Source organism: Takifugu rubripes, chromosome 17 (assembly GCF_901000725.2).
Source record: "Takifugu rubripes chromosome 17, fTakRub1.2, whole genome shotgun sequence".
NCBI classification, from domain to species: Eukaryota; Metazoa; Chordata; class Actinopteri; order Tetraodontiformes; family Tetraodontidae; genus Takifugu; species Takifugu rubripes.
In genome coordinates this window covers 550,399-572,898 of record NC_042301.1, presented here as the reverse complement: position 1 = coordinate 572,898, position 22,500 = coordinate 550,399, and the positions used below count along the sequence as shown (strand labels likewise).

The window sequence follows — 22,500 nt, the reverse complement described above, 5'->3', positions numbered from 1 at the left end:
GTCCACGTGTGTGCACGTCCACGTGCACGTCCACGTGTGTGCACGTCCACGTGAAAGTCCACGTGTGTACGTCCACGTGTGTGCACGTCCACGTGCACGTCCACGTGCAGCTCCAGTGAGCAGATTCATCGCATGGATTCATGGTAAGCAAGAACTCCTGTATAGATAAAAAAAAGATGTGACCGTCCAAAATAAATAGAAAATAAATCAAACAGTAAAATCCTTACTTCATGGTGATATTGTCATCCCGAGGGATTTGTTATTTAATTTACACAATTTTTAAAAAAGGGAATAAGACAGGGAAAGTGGGAAAGGGTCATGAATGGTTTTCATCTTTTCTCCTTACATTAGATCAGGATGGCTTTAGGTAAATCTAAGTAAGAATACATTTTATTACAGCCAGACAGAACTTTGCTACTACTTTAAATATACAAGCACAAATACACAAAAATGTATCTCAAAAAAGGAACAAAAAAAATAAAAACATCCACACTAAATTATTTATCCTTTTATAAACATAAAAGATTAAAATACTTTAGGGGGATAAAAATCCTGCGTTGTTTCCTTGGTCTGTAGCTTTTTAGTATTGGTAGAAAATAAAAAAATTCTGAATTGAAATGAATGCGTTTAATACAAATAAAATCAAACATTCTAGGGAAATATATACTGTATAAAAACTCTTAAGCTGTATGTGTGTGTTGTAAATGCTCTCCATTTAAATGACTGCATCCTTTGTAGTCTAATCAGAAAAGGCTCGTGCATTAAAAATCCTTCAATTGTCTGTGTGTATGTAGGTTGCTAGTGTGTGTGTGTGTGTGTGTGTGTGTGTGTGTGTGAGAACTTCAATAGTTAGTATGTAATGACTCTAAACTCGGCCCGTCTGCTTTATCAGAAGCACACCTGTGCTGGGCCACCTCCCTCCTCACACCAGCATAGACAACAGCTCTGGTAAGACAGGTGACCCCCCCCCCCAGTAGAGAACATCAGAACTGAGTCACGGAGTCCTTGGTTTAGATCTACAGTCCAAACTGAAGAGTAATGTGAGATGGGGCTCTGCTGACAGAGCAGAGCTGCAGTCATGAGACTTGATCTTCTGTGAGAGATCTACAGTGGTGGACTGCTGCAGTCATGACAGTTAGGGGGTTATTTGGGGGGGCTAGGGAATAGAAGAGAGGGGTCTGTGTTGAGGTGGTGAGGAGATGGGGCCTCTACTGTGATGCCTGGGAGGTGGGGTTGTCGCTCTTGCTCTCCTGACTGGACGGGGCCTTGTTGTTCCAGGGGGAGTTGGAGCCCAGCGCGGGGGAGTTGTTGAAGCTGTCCTCATCATCGATGCCGTTGGCTGCATCGAACTGCGTGTTCTCCAGTCGCGTGATCAGGCGCTCGTCTTCGTCGCCAAACTCCCCTCCCATCAACGTGGGCTCTCCCACGACCATCACATCCTGAAATGGATGAAGACCTTTTATTGTGAAGAATTATTCGGACAGTTTTTCCAACTTTAAGTTCTTATTGTAACATCGGTTGTTGGCAGTGTGACAGCGTTGCCATCATTGCCCATTTCTGTTTAAAAAATAAATTAAATAAAACTGGGATTAAACTCAAGCTGTGTTGTGCATCACTGGTTCTGATGCGACACGGGTCCAAAAGTGTGCGATGCCACAAGACGAGAGGACGTGCAGAACTCACTGGAACTTGGCTGGACAAAGGGAAGCTGCCAGGGCTCTTCTTCTTGTTGCTGCTGTTGTTGGTGCCCCCCCCTCCACTGATGGTGCTGCCACCTGACATTTTGCGTTTCCGCCGTTTGTTTGGGGCTTGTCTCGACGGTTCGGCTACGGAGGGAAACAGATAGTGAGGCTGTGCACGTGATGTCATCACGCCCGGATTTATGCCGCCATGTTGGATGGAAATGAAGAAATGTGGAAGACAGTTAGGGTTGGGTTATGGTTCGAGGGTTAGGGTTGGGGGGTTAGGGTTAGGGTTAGAGGGTTAGGGTTGGAGGGTTAGGGTTGGGTTATGGTTAGAGGGTTAGGGTTGGGGGTTAGAGGGTTAGAGGGTTAGGGTTGGGTTATGGTTCGAGGGTTAGGGTTGGGGGGTTAGGGTTAGAGGGTTAGGGTTGGGGGGTTAGGGTTGGGTTATGGTTCGAGGGTTAGGGTTGGGGGTTAGAGGGTTAGGGTTGGAGGGTTAGGGTTAGAGGGTTAGGGTTGGGTTATGGTTCGAGGGTTAGGGTTGGGGTTAGGGTTAGAGGGTTAGGGTTGGAGGGTTAGGGTTAGGGTTGGAGGGTTAGGGTTGGGTTATGGTTCGAGGGTTAGGGTTGGGGTTAGGGTTAGAGGGTTAGGGTTGGAGGGTTAGGGTTGGGTTATGGTTCGAGGGTTAGGGTTGGGGGTTAGAGGGTTAGGGTTGGAGGGTTAGGGTTGGAGGGTTAGGGTTGGGTTATGGTTCGAGGGTTAGGGTTGGGGTTAGGTGATAATCCCAGCAGTCAGCAGCAGACATGTTGTTGGCAACTGGCCGTAGTTGTCGTACTAGTTGCGCACTACCTTTATCTGACAGAAATGTGCACGTGCTGCGCGTCGCCCGTTCACATGGAAATGAAAACAATAACATTTCTGAAACTTTTCACTCGGCGGCCATTTTCAAGAATTGGTTCCATTTGTGGTGCAAATGGGCCTGCAGACGAGAAGCTCTGAACATGGACACAGCAACAAATCCGGATTCTGCAGGCCAACTTCCAATATTGGTGGTATAACGACCCTTGACCCTAATGGAGAGCATAACATTGACACTGCAGTGCAGTCGTTCTTCCATCCAACATGGTGCTGCCATGTGAGCGAGGAGTTTGATGAAGTGGGTGCGTAGACTTTATATGGGCCATGACACAGAGATACCACCTTTGGGCCATTTCCTACCTGGAGGTGCCACCATCCTCTGCCACTTTTGGAAGAGGCAGGTCTTGAGGCAATCTCTCGGACTAAGGTTGTACGTCTTGTGTCGAGACATCAGTTCCTGCATTGGCTCCAAAATCACACACAGCTGGTGGGAATAGCAACGAGACAGAGTGACAGGATGTAGATGTCTGAAGCTTATTTGGGGGTGGGTGTTCCAACAGGTCTGAACATTTCAGTCTGCTCCTGAATTTCTCACACCAGCTGCTAAATCCTGCAGCTTCTGGAGTGTCAGTCATCAACACTGTTGCTACCCTTCGGCTCCCCTGACCGGCTTGTATCTGTTCAAAACGTTGATGTGTTGAAATTTATCATAGAGGTTTTTAATAAAGTGAAAAAAAAAATAGTAATAATAATAATCACCTGTGATAATAATCACCTGTGATAATCCTCCCCTCTGATAACCCCTCCCCCCTGATAATAATAAACTGTGATAACCCCTCCCCTCTGATAACCCCTCCCCCCTGATAATAATCACCTGTGATAATCCTCCCCTCTGATAACCCCTCCCCCCTGATAATAATCACCTGTGATAACCCCTCCCCTCTGATAACCCCTCCCCTGTGATTCTGATTATCAAGACAACTTGACAATTTGTCTAAAGTTCCTGGATGTTGGTGCCCAGGAGTTCATGTTCCACTCACTCGGAGGTAGTTCAGGGTGGAGTTTGACAGGCCACATCTTGTTATGTTTTTCGCCAGCTGGTCCAGCATCTGTGGGTCCTGGGCCTGAGAGACCAATGAGAGAGAGATAACCAAGCTGACTAACACACAAACAGGGTCAGGTTAGGGTTGGTGTGTGTGCACTCACGTGCATGGCTATGATACTGCGAGGGATGAGTTCACGGTGTTGTCTGATGCTGAAGTGCCAGGTCTTTATCCTCATCATGTCGTCAAACATGAACTCCAGGTATAAGCGTCCTTCTACACAAACCTACAGCGGTTCAGAAGACAGGAGTCACATTTGGACACCGACTCGGCTCCAGACGGTAAAGGACAGGACACGGGCGTAAAAAGGACCAACTGCTGAGGGCTGCAGATCAATAATGTACATTCACCACGATATAAATATGCGCAATAATGATATCGTCCTTGAACTGTGATCATTTGCTCGGTGCAAAACTTTACTTATGCTCCCTGGTGTGTTGTTGCCTTTACTTTCAGGAGCGATTTAAAACCTTGCCAAGGAAAAATTGCCATAACTGCTTCAGAACATATTTAATTTTCTTACAAATAAAAAAACAACATTTTGCTGGTAGAAGCTTCGACTACCTCAAAATGGAAAAGAGCTTCTGATTTAACTCGTCATTTCTTCTACGTTGTTGAACATAATGTCCCAAAATTCCCACACCCACACATATTTTAAGGGTTCCTGGTTCTAACAGTAGCAAAGTGGTGTATGTCTGTGTTGGAATACAGGTAGGTCACATGGCTGCCAGGTGTACATCGCTCATCCCGTTTCTATCAAACACACACAACAGTACGGGCCATTCTGAAGTGCTCAAATAAGGGTTTGAAGATGTGCAGGTTCCAGGTTCAGGACCAGGTTCAGGTTCAGATGGGGACTGCTTTATTTCAAGTGTGGGTCTAGCTTTAGCTACAGGTGATTTTCCACGACACAGTATCAGCTCTACATGGTTTGGCTCCACACCGTATGGTACGGTCACCATGGTTTTGATGACACTAGGGTACCTCCTCAACACAAGCCGGTTCTACAAAACCAGGCGGTTTATTCTGCTGCCTTTCTTATCGGCAGAGACTTAAAAGACCACACATTGATCATGATACTGTGGGGGGCAAGGAGAATGCTAATGCTAACATTAACCCCAACCCGAATGCTAATCCTAACCCTAACCCTCTTCAGCCCAGCTCCAACAGCCATGGACAGCTACAGAGCTACAGAGAAGGAGCTACAGGATGAGGTCTCAGATACAGGGAGCTACAGAGCTACTACCACTGTAAAACCCTAACCCAGCACTGTAAAACCCTAACCCAGCACTGTAAAACCCTAACCCTAACCCACCACTGTAAAACCCTAACCCAGCACTGTAAAACCCTAACCCACCACTGTAAAACCCTAACCCAGCACTGTAAAACCCTAACCCAGCACTGTAAAACCCTAACCCACCACTCTAAAACCTTAATCCACCACTGTAAAACCCTAACCCTAACCCAGCACTGTAAAACCCTAACCCACCACTCTAAAACCTTAATCCACCACTGTAAAACCCTAACCCTAACCCACCACTGTAAAACCCTAACCCACCACTGTAAAACCCTAACCCACCACTGTAAAACCCTAACCCAGCACTGTAAAACCCTAACCCACCACTGTAAAACCCTAACCCACCACTGTAAAACCCTAACCCAGCACTGTAAAACCCTAACCCAGCACTGTAAAACCCTAACCCACCACTGTAAAACCCTAACCCACCACTGTAAAACCTTAATCCACCACTGTAAAACCCTAACCCAGCACTGTAAAACCCTAACCCAGCACTGTAAAACCCTAACCCACCACTGTAAAACCCTAACCCACCACTGTAAAACCCTAACCCAGCATTGTAAAACCTTAATCCACCACTGTAAAACCCTAACCCAGCACTGTAAAACCCTAACCCAGCACTGTAAAACCCTAACCCACCACTGTAAAACCTTAATCCACCACTGTAAAACCCTAACCCAGCACTGTAAAACCCTAACCCACCACTGTAAAACCTTAATCCACCACTGTAAAACCCTAACCCTAACCCAGCACTGCAAAACCCTAACCCACCACTGTAAAACCCTAACCCAGCACTGTAAAACCCTAACCCTAACCCACCACTGTAAAACCCTAACCCACCACTGTAAAACCCTAACCCACCACTGTAAAACCCTAACCCACCACTGTAAAACCTTAACCCACTACTGTAAAACCCTAACCCACCACTGTAAAACCCTAACCCACCACTGTAAAACCCTAACCCTAACCCAGCACTGTAAAACCCTAACCCAGCACTGTAAAACCCTAACCCACCACTGTAAAACCCTAACCCTAACCCAGCACTGTAAAACCCTAATCCACCACTGTAAAACCCTAACCCACCACTGTAAAACCCTAACCCTAACCCAGCACTGTAAAACCCTAATCCACCACTGTAAAACCCTAACCCACCACTGTAAAACCCTAATCCACCACTGTAAAACCCTAACCCTAACCCAGCACTGTAAAACCCTAACCCACCACTGTAAAAGAGCCCAACAATTTTAGACATGACGCAAGCGCCACATTTTGACAGTTTGTGCCGAATCAGGATATTATTGAGGAAAGACTTTGAAATGACAGTTAGGGTTAGGGTTCGGGTTCGGAGGTGGAAATCAGTCAGAAGCTGAGATCGAATCTGCTGCGTCTTCATGATTCTCCTCTATGGTGAAGGAATAATGGATTCTTCTCTGCCCAGTCACCACACAAATGTATGGACAGTACAGTAAAGGCTGGAAAAGTGACAGTATCTATACAACGTTAACAACTGGACACTGCAGTGGTAAATGTTAACTTTTAATCAGTTACCACCACTATCTAGTCAGTGTCTTAAACAATGGTTGAGGCTGCAGTGTTGTACCACCCTTGTGAGGACAGTGAGGACAACAAGCACTCACCTGTGTGAACATGGGTTTTCCATTCTGGGTGACCATCGTGCACTGATCGCAGTCCAGAGACACAAAGTTGTTGTGGAAAGACTCCTTAGGGTGCTTCAGGACATAGTAGAGCTCAGTAGCTCCGCCCTCGAATATACTCCGGAAGTACCTTGGAATCAACGTTCGGCCAATAGCTTCAGTCGACAAAGAAAAAGGACAATAACACAAAAAGATTTAAAACCTTTTGTTCATATATATTAACATATATTATATAATATTAACATTAAAGTAGCGATGCTTGATAAGAACATTTTCAGCCAATAATGAATCATTTCCTGCTTCTCGTGGCTTCTCTAACCCTAATAACGGTTAAGTTCACAGACCTCCTTCAGTCAACATGTGTCATCACACACATATATAAAACCAGCGTAAACTAGAGAGCACACCTGACTATAAGGTGGCCACTGTGAACCGTGAGATCTTTATGGAACACGGAAAGATTATTGGAGATGCTTAATTACTAAACACGGCAGTAAACTGAATTTAGAGGAAAAAATAACGACTCTTCGAACTGTTGAACATTAGCCGTTAACTTAAAAGCTGCATTGTCAGCATTTCTTGGTGTGTTAGCCATGACGAGGGAGTGGACAAGAAGCGCAAAAAAATGCTTCAAAACACAATGAAACTAGCATCTTCCTCAGAGCATGACAGCATCTCTTTAACCTGTCTGTCTTGCTCTTCTACGGCGCCCCCTGTTGGCCAGAAATGTCCATTCAAATTCAGAAAAAACGTATTTATCCTGGTGGGGCAATTGAAGAAGTCAAAAAATCCATAATTAAGCCACATCAAGGGGTCAAAATGTGGGGGAAAGTAGCAGCTTATAGTGCAGAATTTACATTAAATAAAATCTAGCGTGATTGTACACAGCTAATATATGTACATCACAGTATTCCTAACTTCGTTAAGGGCTGTGGTCATTAGGAAGAAACAGCAGAAAAAGACATGAAGAATCCAAACATTCACCACATTAACTAAATAAATCAAATGCACCGACTGGTCAGCCAATTAAACATCTAAACTTGTCAAGACTCTGGTTCAATGACAGGAAGGTTTTGTCAATTGCTCTGCATTCCATCATTTTGTTAATGACTCGAGCCTCGTTAGTGGCCCTTTAACACTTATTAAAAACACCTGCTGAGTGGGGACATCAACACTGATCAGGAGCACTCGTCTCTTCATTAATTGGGACTTGGCTAGAAAATGGAGGGGCGGTTATCAATTCAAGTCCCTGCTCCAAGTTGGGAGAGAGTTCACACTGGGACCTGGCAACGATGCTGTCTATTGGCCTGCTCCTAACCCTGGTCCTAACCCTGGTCCTAACCCTGCTCCTAACCCTAACCTTGGTCCTAACCCTAACCCTGCTCCTAACCCTGGTCCTAACCCTAACCCTGCTCCTAAACCTGGTCCTAACCCTAACCCTAACCCTAACCCTAACCCTAACCCCTAACCCCTAACCCTAACCCTGCTCCTAACCCTAACCCTAACCCCTAACCCTAACCCTGCTCCTAACCCTAACCCTGCTCCTAACCCTAACCCTGCTCCTAACCCTAGGGTTGGGAGCAGGGTTAGGGTTAGGACCAGGGTTAGTGGTGAGGACACTAATTATCAATCAGCAGAGGTGCGGCCGTGCTGGGGGGGCGTAGACGACATAAACAGCGTGACATGGCCGGCTTTGGAGCTACTTGGCCTGCACACTGTTTGCCCATTTTAGATAATTTATCGTATATCTTTATTTTTTATTAGATAAAATGTATTTATGGGCTGATAAAAAGAACAACATCATTTCCACCCGATTCGGCCTTTATCTTATCAGTCCAATGAACGTTGCGCAACCTTCCATTAACAAAAGGCCATTGCTTACTATAGCGTTTGGGTCCATCCTCCAGACAAAAAGTGATGGTCAACATGGCATCATCTTCAAAAAACTCTGTAGTGAAAGCATCCCACCACAGGTTATCACACTCCTGCAGGGTGGAAACAGCACAGACGTCAGGACAGACATGCAGTCAGTTGTGTTGCTAAGGATGTGCTGACAAACCTCCGTCCAGTTCTGTAGCCGCTTGTTGAGTTCAAATATTCTGTAATCTGTCTGGTTGCCATATGGTGTGTGTCTCCTGCTTCAGGCAGCAAGAGAACAGAATTAGGAGAATTAGGAGAATCCCAAACGGGTCAGCTCAAATCAAGCTTTCAATGCACAAAGTGAAAATAATGATTTAGTCACACGAGACACCAACTAGATATGCTAGTGTAGCCTTACCCTATTCCTGGCTCCAGATATGTGGGAGGATACATCGGGGTGGGACTGGAGACAGAGGACAGAGGACAGAGACACAACATTCAGGATTCAGAAGCAACAGAGTAGACAAAGTAGAGAGGAAACGGAGTCAGAGGGATCGGGCAGTAGTCAGAGAGAGACAGGAGACAGATGAGTCTGAAAAGATGGAGCAGTCAGTGGAGACAGAGAGACAGAAGAGTCAGAGACAGAGAGACAGAAGAGTCAGAGAGACAGAGAGAGAGACAGAAGAGTCAGAGACAGAAGAGTCAGAGTCAGAGAGACAGAAGAGTCAGAGACAGAGAGAGAGACAGAAGAGACAGAGAGACAGAGTCAGAGAGACAGAAGAGTCAGAATCAGAGATACAGAAGAGACAGAGAGACAGAAGAGACAGAGTCAGAGAGACAGAAGAGTCAGAATCAGAGATACAGAAGAGTCCGAGTCCGAGAGACAGAAGAGTCAGAGACAGAGAGACAGAAGAGTCAGAGAGACAGAAGAGTCAGTCAGAGAGACAGAAGAGTCCGAGACAGAGAGACAGAAGAGTTAGAGTCAGAGACAGAGAGACAGAAGAGTCAGAGAGACAGAAGAGTCAGAGTCAGAGACAGAGAGACAGAAGAGTCAGAGAGACAGAAGAGTCAGAGAGTCAGAGAGAGACAGGAGACAGATGAGTCTGAAAAGATGGAGCAGTCAGTGGAGACAGAGAGACAGAAGAGTCAGAGACAGAGAGACAGAAGAGTCAGAGACAGAGAGAGAAGAGTCAGAGACAGAGAGACAGAAGAGTCAGAGACAGAGAGACAGAAGAGTCAGAGATACAGAAGAGTCAGAGTCAGAGATACAGAAGAGTCAGAGAGACAGAAGAGTCAGAGACAGAAGAGTCAGAGAGACGGAAGAGTCAGAGAGACGGAAGAGTCAGAGAGACGGAAGAGTCAGAGAGACGGAAGAGTCAGAGAGACGGAAGAGTCAGAGTCAGAGAGACAGAAGAGTCAGAGAGACGGAAGAGTCAGAGTCAGAGAGACAGAAGAGTCAGAGAGACGGAAGAGTCAGAGTCAGAGAGACAGAAGAGTCAGAGACAGAAGAGTCAGAGACAGAAGAGTCAGAGACAGAAGAGTCAGAGACAGAAGAGACAGAGACAGAAGAGTCAGAGACAGAGAGACAGAAGAGACAGAGTAGTCAAAGGAATCAGAGAACCCCTGTGTGTTCTCAGAGGTTAAAGAGCAGTCCGAGACAGAAGGTAGTCAGAGACATGCGATGGTCTCCGACCCTGTCAGTGTCCTCCGGGGACGAGTCCATGTCAACAGCAGTAGCAGATAGTTACACCTCCAGTCTTTGTTACAATATTTAAGGGCAGAAACTTGGTTAAACTGGCTGCAATTATTGTCCCTCATTCACCTGAAAAAACAGATGTCTCTGCTAGTTATATTAGCATCCTAAACCACCCCAGAGCAGAGAGGACGAAAGACACCCGAGAGAGCTGAGACTCACCCCACGTCTCTGTCCAGCATGGTGCCGGGGTGAAAGGGGGGGAAAGTGCTACCGTTGGGGGGCTCCTTGGGGGAGTACAGCTTGAAAGACTTGGAGGAACACCCTGCAAAACATGGGGTATTATTCAACACTATATATAAGACTAGACACACACGCACACACACACACACACACACACAGTTCAGCTGGCTGCACTTATTCACAGGTCATCCACAGGGCACCAAAAAACAACACGAGGGGGGAGGAGACCCAGGCCGACGTGGTCCTACAGACAGGAACCCAGAGACATGGACCCAAGCTGTCTCCACTCAGGACGTCAAACACACCCCGCTCTGCCCAAGACTACGGGTTTCCCATGAAGGCCGTCCAGGGTCACGACCCTGCCGCCACCATAGTCAAAGTCCCCCCTCATAATGTCTGCATATTAATGCATCATCAAGGTTCTATCAGACATGAGCTTTACTGGGATCTTTACTGGGAGCGTCACTGGGAGCGTCACAAGAATCTTTACTGGGAGCGTCACTGGGAGCGTCACTGGGAGCTCCACTGGGAGCGTCACTGGGATCTTTACTGGGAGCGTCACTGGGAGCGTCACTGGGAGCTCCACTGGGAGCGTCACTGGGAGCTCCACTGGGAGCTCCACTGGGAGCGTCACTGGGAGCGTCACTGGGAGCTCCACTGGGAGCGTCACTGGGAGCGTCACTGGGAGCGTCACTGGGAGCTGACTGACGTTTCCAGTATCAGAAAAGAGGATTAAATCTGCCTCAGAGCAGATGTTAGTTGCATTAGCGGCACAAACTCATGGTGTGTTGGATGAAACAGGCAGACTGAGCTCATTAGAAAAGATGATGGTTAGCTCGGTCACAACAGGGTTGGGTTAGTCAATGTCTTCACCCGTTTTAAACTAACCCAACTCATCCAACCAGCAGTGAAGCCACAGATAGACACCTTCCACCCAACAGAAACCCACATTCCCTGGATTCTAAAGTTTGTATGGCAGCATTTTGCTATGCTAAGGGTTCGATGCACCACAGGAAAAAACAGGACTGATAAATAAATAATCAATGTTTATGTGGCCATTAGTTGTTGAGAGCTCCATTAGCTGCTCGCGTCTCCTGTTAGTGGTTAATGACAGTCACAATCGCATCAACTGGGCTCCACTTCCTCTACTGGAGAATCACGTTCAATGAATAATCCATGTGTGGTTGAACGGCCCACAATTCACAGCAACATTCTACATTTAACTCTAAATTCAAACTAAAGAAACTAAAATCTCTAAGATTGATGAGCAACAGCTCTTTATCTAAAGAATGATTTCTTTTAGAAGGTGATGCTGGGCCACCAGCAGCACAAGTCTTGGACCGGTGGCACCTCAGCCAACTTCTCTGACGGCCCGTCACGGCCCGGCCCCACGGGCACCTTGGTGGAGCGGAACCGTCCTGTGGGTCTCGTTGGGCTGCTGAAGTTCTCCAGTCTGTCAAGATCTGATCAACCCAGCCCAAAGGCTCCTCAGTCAACTTCTTCTGCATCACTATTTCCACATGCAGAGTAGATCCGACTCAATGAAACAGCTGAACAGAATTTACTAACTTAAATGATACATAAATGCTCGTCTGGTCCAAAGTCTATATTCACAGGCAGGGGTTTTAAAATGCTAAAGAGCAGAACACACCTGACTTCTAATATTTGTTATAAACATTTGATCTAAAATGGGATTTAAAAAGATTAAAGGCCATTTGATTCAACTTGAATTCTTCAGTTCTTGTTTGGGTTCCTGCCCGATGCTCGTTAAACGGTCCAAAAACGAGCTCGTTTCAGTAAAACAATAATCTACTAAAGTCTGCACAAAAAATGATTTTTGCTTGTACTTGAACGGCACCTAAAAGGGTTAGGGTTAGGGTTGGTTAGGGTTAGCCAGCAATGCACATCTGACATGTAGTTGTCCGCTTACAAAGGCAATTAGAATACCAAGAGGCGCAGGATGCTAACACTTAGCCTTGGCTAGGCTAAAATCTGAAACCGCTGGTTTTAGGACTTCATCGTGCAAACATCTATTCGGTCTAAGCAGCAACACAGTTGTGGAAGTAAACACCAATGGAACTTGTAAATAATGAAGCCTAAATATCCGCGCCTGTGTATAATTCCCCATGTAGGCCCGCGGGACAAGCTAACAAGACAGCTAATAACGAGTTCGCCTGTTAGCCGCAGCGCTCTCGCTTTAGCTTCAGTCGCGCTTCCAACCACAAAATCCCGAATAGACGTTCCAGTTAAATCCGGATGACACTTTCCAATACGTTAACAACACCGTGTCACATCCGCACCCACATTTAAATCTTTGCAATTGGGAAATGGATCCTTTACCTGCACAGAAGTTCAACGAGAAAATTGATGTTTACAGATCCGTGATGATAACCCGTGCACGCTCCGTGCGTAAAAACGGATAGGCCCTCTGAACGCAACGTACAAACACAATACGCCCCCTAAAGAGGAGCTGGAAAAATGGCAAAGCGCAACACTGGGAGCAAATCCGGCCTAGATTGCTGGAGTCGGTCGGTTATGTTGCGTCCTGCATGAGGCCTTGTCAGTGAGCTGAAGCCTGCTGTGGGTTTACATACGGACCCAGATGAGCCCTTTGTTCGCAGGACATGAACAATAGCTTTAGGCCCTCCTCCTCTCCCTCCACAACGCATTTGCTCCTCTTTCCTCTGCCCAGCACCGCCAGCCGCCCCCCTCCCTGTAATGAATAACTGCACATGATGCTTGTCTGGTAAGCATTTTCTCATCCTTCCTCCTCCCATCCCATCTTTCTCAGTAACTGACACAGATGAGAATTGGCTTAATCCAGCTGACTGGAATAATAGTCATGCTGAGGGCAAAGTGCTTTTCATGTTTACCTAAATGGTGCACCACAGTCTGGCTCTCCTGTGGCCCCCAGGCAGCACCAGTGGACCTAAACTCATCAACATGTTTACTTCTTTTAAATATTTGCAATTTCAAACTTTCAAAAAGCGATATAAAATCAACTCTTGCCGAACATTACTCGTAAATTCTTCTATAGAATGTATTTCACACTGCTTGACACTGCTTGACAAATAACACAAATGTGGGAAATGAGTCTGTTTTTGGGGCCAAACCCTGAGTAAGTGTTACCTGTAGAAAGGAAAAGCAGCACTGGGGCTCATCACCTGGAAGGGTGTGCAGGGTATGTCTGTGCTCTGTATCTCTGAGGGGGGGGGGGCAGGATTCTGCTGACAGTATCTGTTGTGGCTGACATGTGAATTTGCATCTTACATTCAGTGGCCCTTGTAGCCATGGCAACACAAACAGTCAAAGAGGCAAATAATCATCCATTAAAATAGACTCGTGAGGGTTGATCCTGTGTGTCTCCAAAGCTCCCACATGCAGCGGTACCTGATGGGGGTAAATCCCTGCTCTGCCTGTGGGGGGGGGGGGGGGCACGCCAGAATAAGGCTTGGAGGGTTTACAGACTACAGAGAGCCGGCCTTATCAGCCACCAACAACCCCTCTGCCTCTCTGGCTACAGCAAGACAAAAGTTTTTCCTTTGCATTTCTCAAAAGCACTCTGAAAATGATGCGCGTTCACACGAATCCCCAATTATGATTAAAAACACTGTAATGAGCACGCCAGACCAGTAGGCGGCGCTGTTGAGTGGAGCGGAGTGACTCGAGGCCTGGTCATGCTCCTGTGCCTGCACGTACCTCCCAAAAACTGTTGGGCTGTTGTCACCACAACTGTGGTCATTGTCACTACCCACGGATCCATTTAGAGAAGTGGATTCTGTGTTGGGTTAGGGTGGTTAGGGTGGTTCGGGTTAGGGGTAGGGTGGTTAGGGTTAGGGTGGTTCGGGTTAGGGGTAGGGTGGTTAGGGTTAGGGTGGTTAGGGTTAGGGGTAGGGTGGTTAGGGTTAGGGTTAGGGTGGTTAGGGTGGTTCGGGTTAGGGTGGTTCGGGTTAGGGTGGTTCGGGTTAGGATTAGGGTGGTTCGGGTTAGGGGTAGGGTGGTTAGGGTTAGGGGTAGGGTGGTTAGGGTTAGGGTGGTTAGGGTTAGGATTAGGGTGGTTCGGGTTAGGGGTAGGGTGGTTAGGGTTAGGGGTAGGGTGGTTAGGGTTAGGGTGGTTAGGGTTAGGGGTAGGGTGGTTCGGGTTAGGGGTAGGGTGGTTCGGGTTAGGGTGGTTCGGGTTAGGGTGGTTAGGGTTAGTGAGGGTTAGGGTTGGTGAGGGTTAGGGTGGTTCGGGTTAGGGGTAGGGTGGTTAGGGTTAGGGTGGTTAGGGTTAGTGAGGGTTAGGGTTAGTGAGGGTTAGGGTGGTTTGGGTTAGGGTGGTTAGGGTTAGGGTGGTTAGGGTGGTTCGGGTTAGGGTGGTTAGGGTTAGGGTTAGTGAGGGTTAGGGTTAGTGAGGGTTAGGGTGGTTCGGGTTAGGGTTAGTGAGGGTTAGGGTGGTTCGGGTTAGGGTTAGGATTAGGGTTAGTGTTAGTGAGGGTTAGGGTTAGGGTTAGTGAGGGTTAGGGTTAGGGTGGTTTGGGTTAGGGTTAGGGTTAGTGAGGGTTAGGGTGGTTAGGGTTAGGGTGTTAGGGTTAGGGTTAGTGAGGGTTAGGGTTAGGGTTAGGGTGGTTCGGGTTAGGGTTAGGGTTAGTGAGGGTTAGGGTGGTTCGAGTTAGGGTGGTTCGAGTTAGGGTTAGGGTGGTTAGGGTTAGTGAGGGTTAGGGTTAGGGTTAGTGAGGGTTAGGGTGGTTCGGGTTAGGGTGGTTAGGGTGGTTAGGGTGGTTCGGGTTAGGGTGGTTAGGGTGGTTAGGGTGGTTCGGGTTAGGGTGGTTAGGGTTAGGGTGGGGTTAGGGTGGTTCGGGTTAGGGTTAGTGAGGGTTAGGGTGGTTCGGGTTAGGGTTAGGGTGGTTCGGGTTAGGGTTAGGATTAGGGTTAGTGTTAGTGAGGGTTAGGGTTAGGGTTAGTGAGGGTTAGGGTTAGGGTGGTTTGGGTTAGGGTTAGGGTTAGTGAGGGTTAGGGTGGTTAGGGTGGTTAGGGTGGTTAGGGTTAGGGTGTTAGGGTTAGGGTTAGTGAGGGTTAGGGTTAGGGTTAGGGTGGTTAGGGTGGTTCGGGTTAGGGTTAGTGAGGGTTAGGGTGGTTCGAGTTAGGGTTAGGGTGGTTAGGGTTAGTGAGGGTTAGGGTTAGGGTTAGTGAGGGTTAGGGTTAGTGAGGGTTAGGGTGTTAGGGTTAGGGTTAGTGACAGCCATAGACGTAGAACAATAACTAGACACAGCGGAGAACTTCAGCCACACACTAGAAACCTGTTGAAAGGACGCCTCCAGTTACAAACGTGGTAACTTACTAGTCTCTGAATTCTATATATTTATGTCCTAACCCTCTTTGAAAAACATTTCCAACGCTCAGAAAGATCATTTGATTTCTCTTGATTAGGATTAGGAGCACTGTCCGTTCTAGTGATGTCTCATGAGTGATTATACTGTTATTCCACTGATTAACACCTCTAACAGGATCACATTGCTTTTTGATATTAGGGTTTTGTTAAAATATTATAGATTCTATTTTAAGTTAAAACCCCGGAGCCGCATAAGCTGGAAGTAACGTGGAAGTCCCAAAAAAAGTATTTTTATTCTGTACTAATTAGAGACTCAACGAACAAGAATGCTATAATGTAAATGATTGACCACTTTAACATAAATCTTTGACCCATTGGTCCCCTGCTTGTTTCCTCTTATCGGTTTATTATTGATTTGTCTTGCTCCACCAATATGATGGACAGGCTGACACATCAGACCGACCCAGCCGATGAGGCATCTATACATTAAATGGCGATGGTTATTCCCAGGCGTGTGCATGCATCACGCTTACTGGGCACGTAGAAATGATTTTCAAGACCTGTTACTCTGGAGCCCGTTCTCCAGATTCTGGGGATTCAGACCCTCCCAGCATGTGTGTGTGTGTGTGTCTGTTATATTTGTGTTTGTGCACATAGCAAGACACACCAGCTAGCCTAATTCACACATTTGACACACATTCGCTTCCCTCTGTCAGTGTTGAGCTGCTGTGACGGGTCCACTTTCCCCCACAAATGCGTTTCAGGCGCTACATGACGGTTAAACTCAAGAGACCCTCTGATATCTCGCCTGTCCAGGCTTTCAGGCTGGGTGGGGTGGGGTGGGGAGCCATAGTGTGTGCATGTTCTTGTACACGTGCAGCCTGCTACTCATAGTCACTATAGGAAAGTGAGGAGCACTCACACCCTCCAGAGTTCTGCTCAGGCTGGTACAGGGTTCTAACCCTTCCTAGGGGCTGAAATAGAGCATCACTACAGCTGTTGCATGAGTTTATAATTGGTGATCACTGTAAAACACAAGAATATAATGCATTCAGTTTCAGGCTAGCTTCCTTAATGTTGCTCCAGAATCCATGTTGCTAACCGTTGTTAACCATTAACTACAACTAACTAATTTTGGCGTTATTCCCTCATTTCTCTGTCACTGGCTGACATGTGCAATACTAATTCAGTATTTAGTGTTTTAAATCTCTTGATCTTTCTAATATTTTTCTCTTTTTACATATTTATTTACAATTCTTTTTATGGGACCCGAGTAATGATTTTTGTGTAATTTTAGGCAATTAAAGTCAAATAAAGATCCTTGAGCCTTAAAATGATGTAGCACCAATTTATGTAACAGCTAATTAAGTTTATAAATTGTAAATATGTTTTTTTCTATTCTTGCCTACTATATCCCTTTTGGGAAAGGTGGGGTACACCCCTATGTGAGCATTTGGGGAGTTCAGCAGCTTGCTCAAGGGTACCTTGGCAGTGCTCTGAAGTGTTCTTGCATTTCTTCAGAACCCCTCCCGAGTTTTGTTCACACTGGGACTCTGAACTGGAAACCCTCAGTTTCTCAACCACGTCCCGACAGACTGAGCTACACCCGAACATCTAAACTGGATAAAATTTGAACAAAAAATACAACTTTAGATGTGTTCTAATGTAGTATAATGTAGAACTCCTCCTCCGGTCTGTTGTTGTTGTAATCTATATTATCACCACTAGATGTCGCTAAAACACCGTCCAGTTCCTGATATTTGCGATCTGCGTCAATTTTATTTTGTGATTTCTTTTCTCAGAAAAATGATACGTAAACATTTTTTAGGGTTAATTTTTTTTAAAGGTCTGTCTACTCACTTTCTACATATAATAGTAGACAACTGATAGCAAACAAATCGTTAGGAAAAATCCAATTTAATTTAAACAAAGGAAGTCTTCTAAGCTGATCAAATAAAACATTCCTTCATTTCATAATTGATTTTAAACTCAACATATTTTTCAAAAGTTTCACAGCTATCATCGTATCTTAGTATAATCACAGCTGCTGATTTTTCTGGTGCTGGATACAGCTCAAAGCGCGTGTTCGTGTGTGAAGGTGTGTGTGTGTGTGGGGGGGGGGGGGTCTTTGACAGCAGCGGCCTCTTCTGGCCATTGTCAGCCACTGCCCATCGTCACAGACATACTGCAATGTTGAACCTTTAGATGATAATGTGTCACATAGTCGAACATCATTTGGGACCAGTTGAAGGGATTAGACCACAATTCAGTTCTGCTGAGACTCAGCTTGTCATATACTGACATATGCTTCTTGCTCATCTGTATTTTATTCCCATCCAGTTCCAGACGGTGACCCATGTGTATTTTATTGACATGAGTTCCAGAGCTGCTGCTATTTTGCTGGTTGTGTGTGAGTGCCAGCAGCTATGTGAGTAGAGATGGCGGTGCCCTGATGCTGCCTTGTCTGTTCTCTGGTAGCCATTTTGTCTGTTTCTGATCTAAGAGTCAGGTCTAACTCCCCACCCCCATCCCTCACCCGTCCACCTCCCTCATCACCAACACCACTACCACATTAGCCAATCATGTCCCCGCTCAGCCTTGCAGAAAACCTGGTGCCTGATCTCCCTCTCACTTCTGCTGTGCTCATCTTGCCTCTCTTCTGTTGCACCCCCACACCTCCACCTCTCCTCTGCTCTATACCTCTCTCTTAATCTGCCCACTCCCTCCATCAGGCTTTCATGTTGTGTAACCCATCGGTGGACAGCTCAGCCTTTGTGCATTTCGTCTGTTGCCATTTCAGACAGGCTGCACCCTCTGTTTCGTTTGCTCCAGTCAGAGACACCATGTGACACCCTGCATGAGAGGGCACGGTCCCTCCTCCTTCCTCTCTTCTCTAGTCAGGCAACATATGCTAGAAATCAGAGTCAAAGAGGAGGAGGGATGGAGGAAACCTGGACTGTACATACTGGAAACAGAAAGTGACCGTGTGAGGGGAACAGAAAGATTTGATGGGGGTGAAGGAGCATGCATAACACATTTATTTATTTATTTTTTATTCTGCTTTGCCACTAGATCCCTTTCAGGATCATGGGGAGGGTGCCAGAGCTGCTAGCTTAGCACAGGGCCCTATTATGGGGTTCAGTGTCTTGCTTAAGGGTACCTGGGCAGTGCTCTAATGGTGTCCTGGTCCCCTGCTACCAGAACACCTCACACACACACACACACACACACACACACACACACACACGCACACACACACACACACACACACACACACACCACACACACACACACACCACACACACACACGCACACACACATGAACATGAAACCATGAAAATTTTAGTTCCATTTATCACATGATGTTTTTTCACATGATAACTAGTTTTATCACATTTCCTGCGTGCGTGTCTTCAGGTTTGCTGTCGATTTGCCATATTTGTAAAACCGTGTTTATGTTGCTTTGTTGTTTTTTTGCCTCAGCATCATTTGAGTATTGACTATTTCATCTGAGGTTTGGGGCTTTTCCTAAAGCAAGACCGGCGTTGTTTCTGTTCCTTCTTGTGTCCATGGTTACGCCTCACGTAAATGGAAATTACAGCGACAGAAGACATCACTCTAAACAAGAAATGGGAGGATACCAGAAAAAAACTGGAAACAGCAGAGAGATCATGTGGTCACATGTCAGTTCGGCACACCACTGGAGCGCCATCACCTGCTGCCACCGGTGTATCTGGTTGTGGCTGGTTTGCACTGTGTCCACATTTCCACACCCTTCAGTTTTCTGTTTCTGAATTAGGGTTAGGGTTAGTTACCTCATCTAGTAAACCTGCTTCCCTTGAATATAAAAAAGATCTGCCAGCTAAAAACTTCAATCCAAACCTTGAATGCAAAAAGCCATTTAGTGATATCCTTATCTCAGCCGTTTGATGGGCGACCACAGCAACCACAGGGTTAGGGTTAGGGTTAGGGTAGGTTAGGGTTAGGGTTAGGGTAGGTTAGGGTTAGTGTAGGTTAGGGTTAGTGTAGGTTGATGTTAGGTTAGGGTTAGGTTAGGGTTAGTGTAGGTTAGGGTTAGGGTAGGTTAGGGTTAGTGTAGGTTAGGGTTAGGTTAGGGTTAGTGTAGGTTAGGGTTAGTGTAGGTTAGGGTTAGTGTAGGTTGATGTTAGGTTAGGTTAGGGTTAGGTTAGGGTTAGTGTAGGTTAGGGTTAGGGTAGGTTAGGGTTAGGTTAGGGTAGGTTAGGATAGGTTAGGGTAGGTTAGGGTAGGTTAGAGTTAGCATAGGTTAGGGTTAGGGTAGGTTAGGGTTAGGTTAGGTTAGGTTAGGTTAGGGTTAGGGTTAGGTTAGGGTAGGTTAGGATAGGTTAGGGTTAGGGTAGGTTAGGGTTAGGTTAGGGTTAGGATAGGTTAGGGTTAGAGTAGGTTAGGATAGGTTAGGGTTAGGATAGGTTAGGGTTAGGGTTAGGTTAGGTTAGGATAGGTTAGGGTAGGTTAGGATAGGTTAGGGTAGGTTAGGGTTAGTGTAGGTTAGCGTTAGTGTAGGTTAGTGTAGGTTAGGGTTAGGGTAGGGTAGGTTAGGTTAGGGTTAGGGTAGGTTAGGGTTAGTGTTGGTTAGGGTTAGGGTTAGAGTAGGTTAGGGTTAGGTTAGGGTTAGGGTTAGGTTAGGGTTAGGATAGGTTAGGGTTAGTGTAGGTTAGGGTTAGTGTAGGTTAGGGTTAGGATAGGTTAGGGTAGGTTAGGGTTAGTTAGGGTTAGGGTAGGTTAGGGTTAGTGTAGGTTACGGTAGGTTAGGGGTAGGTTAGGGTAGGTTAGGATAGGTTAGGGTTAGGGCAGGTTAGGATAGGTTAGGGCTAGGGTAGGTTAGGGTTAGTGTAGGTTAGGGTTATGGTAGGGTTAGGGGTAGTGTAGGTTAGGGTTAGGGGTTAGAGGGTTAGGGTTAGAGCGTTAGGGTAGGTTAGGGTTAAGTTAGGGTCATATGGGTTAGGGTAGGTTAGGGTTGGGGTAGGTTAGGGTTAGTGTAGGTTAGGGTTAGTGTAGGTTAGGGTTAGGGTTAGGGTAGGTTAGGGTTAGGGTCATATGTAAGAGGGTTAGGGTTAGGGGTTAGAGGGTTAGGGTTAGGGGTTAGAGGGTTAGGGTTAGGGTAGGGTTAGGTTAGGGGTTAGAGGGTTAGGGTTAGGGTTAGGGTTAGGTTAGGGTCATATGTAAGAGCAATGAACCCCTACAGAACATTTCCTACAGAGACTGCAAGGTTAATTTGAGTTGTAATGAGTTTTTTTCCCCCATTAAATTTTCTAATTTATTTCTTCTGTCTAGTTAAAGCCATAAATGAGAAGAGTATCAGTCAAACACAACATTCTGTAAACTGGGTAGTCAAACACTCCCTCTGGACAATGTTGCAGAGCTGCTCTCACAGATTCAAACATAAGATTCACAATAGCAACATAAGCTAACCATAATAATAGTGTAACAGTGTAAGCTCGGAGAAACTGTCCTTGGGCTGATTTATTGTAGATTTGACAGCAACAACAGATTTAAGTAGCACGTTTGGACAAATTTCCAGATCTAGTTCCATACTAGAAAAAACTAGTCTTTCTAGGAAGGAATATGGTTTATTCTGCCCATTGTAGTTCGAGGGGATCTATTTTAGTCTCATTCTCCCCATGCCTCTCCTTTTAAATGTGGGCACTGCCCCCTTTACGATGGTCTAAATTTGATAGTAAAGCATCTGACTCCATAAAACAAAAGAAGGTTCTGATACCAGTGTGTCAATGTCAGGAATGGCTATTGCAGATAAGGAGTTTTAAGTTTACTCTTCAGCATCCAGAATGGTCATGCCCACAGGTTGGCGAGATTCATTCTTTATATATGAGAATTTATTGAGTATTTAATGTCAGTCACGGTATCAGTAATCGATATAAAACTCAGTAAGACGTTATCAGCTCTTTTGTCACTGTCACCTTCTGTCTGGAACCAGTTTCAGACTCAGTCACACCAGTGACCTTTGCCCTTTTAATATAACGCTTCTCTTTGCCCTTTGTCAGAGGCCACACATCAAGAGTGCATCTCTGCTTCAAAACTTAGAACGCTGTTTTCATTCATGCTAGTTGGTATCACCAACACAACTTCACACTGACAAGCGTCAGAGAAGAGCTCTGCTGACACTGAGCAGAATCAGGTTACATGTTGATTTCCATGCACTCCTTCCTCTCAGTCATCACAGAGGGCACCCTCCCATGAGCTTTGGTACATAGAGCCAAAGGGCCCCGGGGCACATCTCCCTGCCCCAGTCACACCATCAAGGTGTCAGAACTCGACCAAAACACAACAACCACCATCAGCGAGGTGGAAAAGCCAGCAACTAACAGCAGCAGCAGCAACCACCACAAGAGTGAGTGTACTTACCGGGACATGCACAGCCACCCACGGACATCTTCTCACATGTCTGTGAGGATCCGCTCACAACGACGCTGCTGCCTCTCTTATCCTGGCTCTTTCTTCCTCTTTCCTCTTTCTCACCAGTCACTGCTGCCGCCACTGAGACTGCTCACATAAGCGCCTGTTATCCCCACGGTTCACACACATGCACACACACATCCACACATGCACACACACCACCAGGGAGCAAAGAGAGGGAGGGAGGGAGGGAGGGAGGGAGGGAGGGAGGGAGGGAAGAGAGTGACAAAGTAGAGAAAAAAGAATGGCGAAGAAAAGGTTAAAGAAGAGCCTGCACAAAGGAACAGTTTCTCTTGGCTGTAACTGTGTATCATAATATGTGTGCATGTGTTGAAATAATGTGCG

At 46.3% G+C, this 22,500-nt stretch overlaps 1 protein-coding gene across 4 annotated transcripts; it reads right to left on the bottom strand.

Annotated features, from left to right (window-relative positions):
- Positions 1 to 368: 368 nt before the first annotated feature.
- Positions 369 to 22,285, bottom strand: LOC101073193 (LIM domain-binding protein 1). Of its 4 annotated transcripts, none has more exons than XM_029850284.1 (11): positions 22,105 to 22,285; positions 10,371 to 10,473; positions 8,874 to 8,918; positions 8,655 to 8,733; positions 8,478 to 8,580; positions 6,578 to 6,750; positions 3,747 to 3,869; positions 3,581 to 3,664; positions 2,901 to 3,024; positions 1,684 to 1,826; positions 369 to 1,439 (listed from the first exon to the last, which is right to left on the bottom strand). In XM_029850284.1, exons 1-11 carry the CDS (start codon positions 22,130 to 22,132, stop codon positions 1,209 to 1,211), a joined length of 1,236 nt encoding a protein of 411 aa, XP_029706144.1. In that variant the 5' UTR covers positions 22,133 to 22,285; the 3' UTR covers positions 369 to 1,208. The 4 variants fall into 4 exon arrangements, with proteins under 4 accessions (XP_029706144.1, XP_029706145.1, XP_029706146.1 ...); XM_029850285.1 differs by having other exon boundaries at positions 8,655 to 8,730; positions 22,105 to 22,284; XM_029850286.1 differs by lacking the exon at positions 22,105 to 22,285 and adding an exon at positions 12,732 to 13,101.
- Between the last annotated feature and the right edge of the window lie 215 nt (positions 22,286 to 22,500).

What these genes read in the sequence shown, in the direction of transcription:
- LOC101073193 (XM_029850284.1), bottom strand. Translation starts at nt 22,132, where the DNA reads ATGTCCGTGGGTGGCTGTGCATGTCCCG. An exon ending in GGATGGACCCAAACGCTATA is followed by an intron (nt 6,751 to 8,477) that starts GTAAGCAATGGC and finishes TGTCGACTGAAG; the next exon opens with CTATTGGCCGAACGTTGATT. An exon ending in GAAAACCCATGTTCACACAG is followed by an intron (nt 3,870 to 6,577) that starts GTGAGTGCTTGT and finishes GAACCGCTGTAG; the next exon opens with GTTTGTGTAGAAGGACGCTT.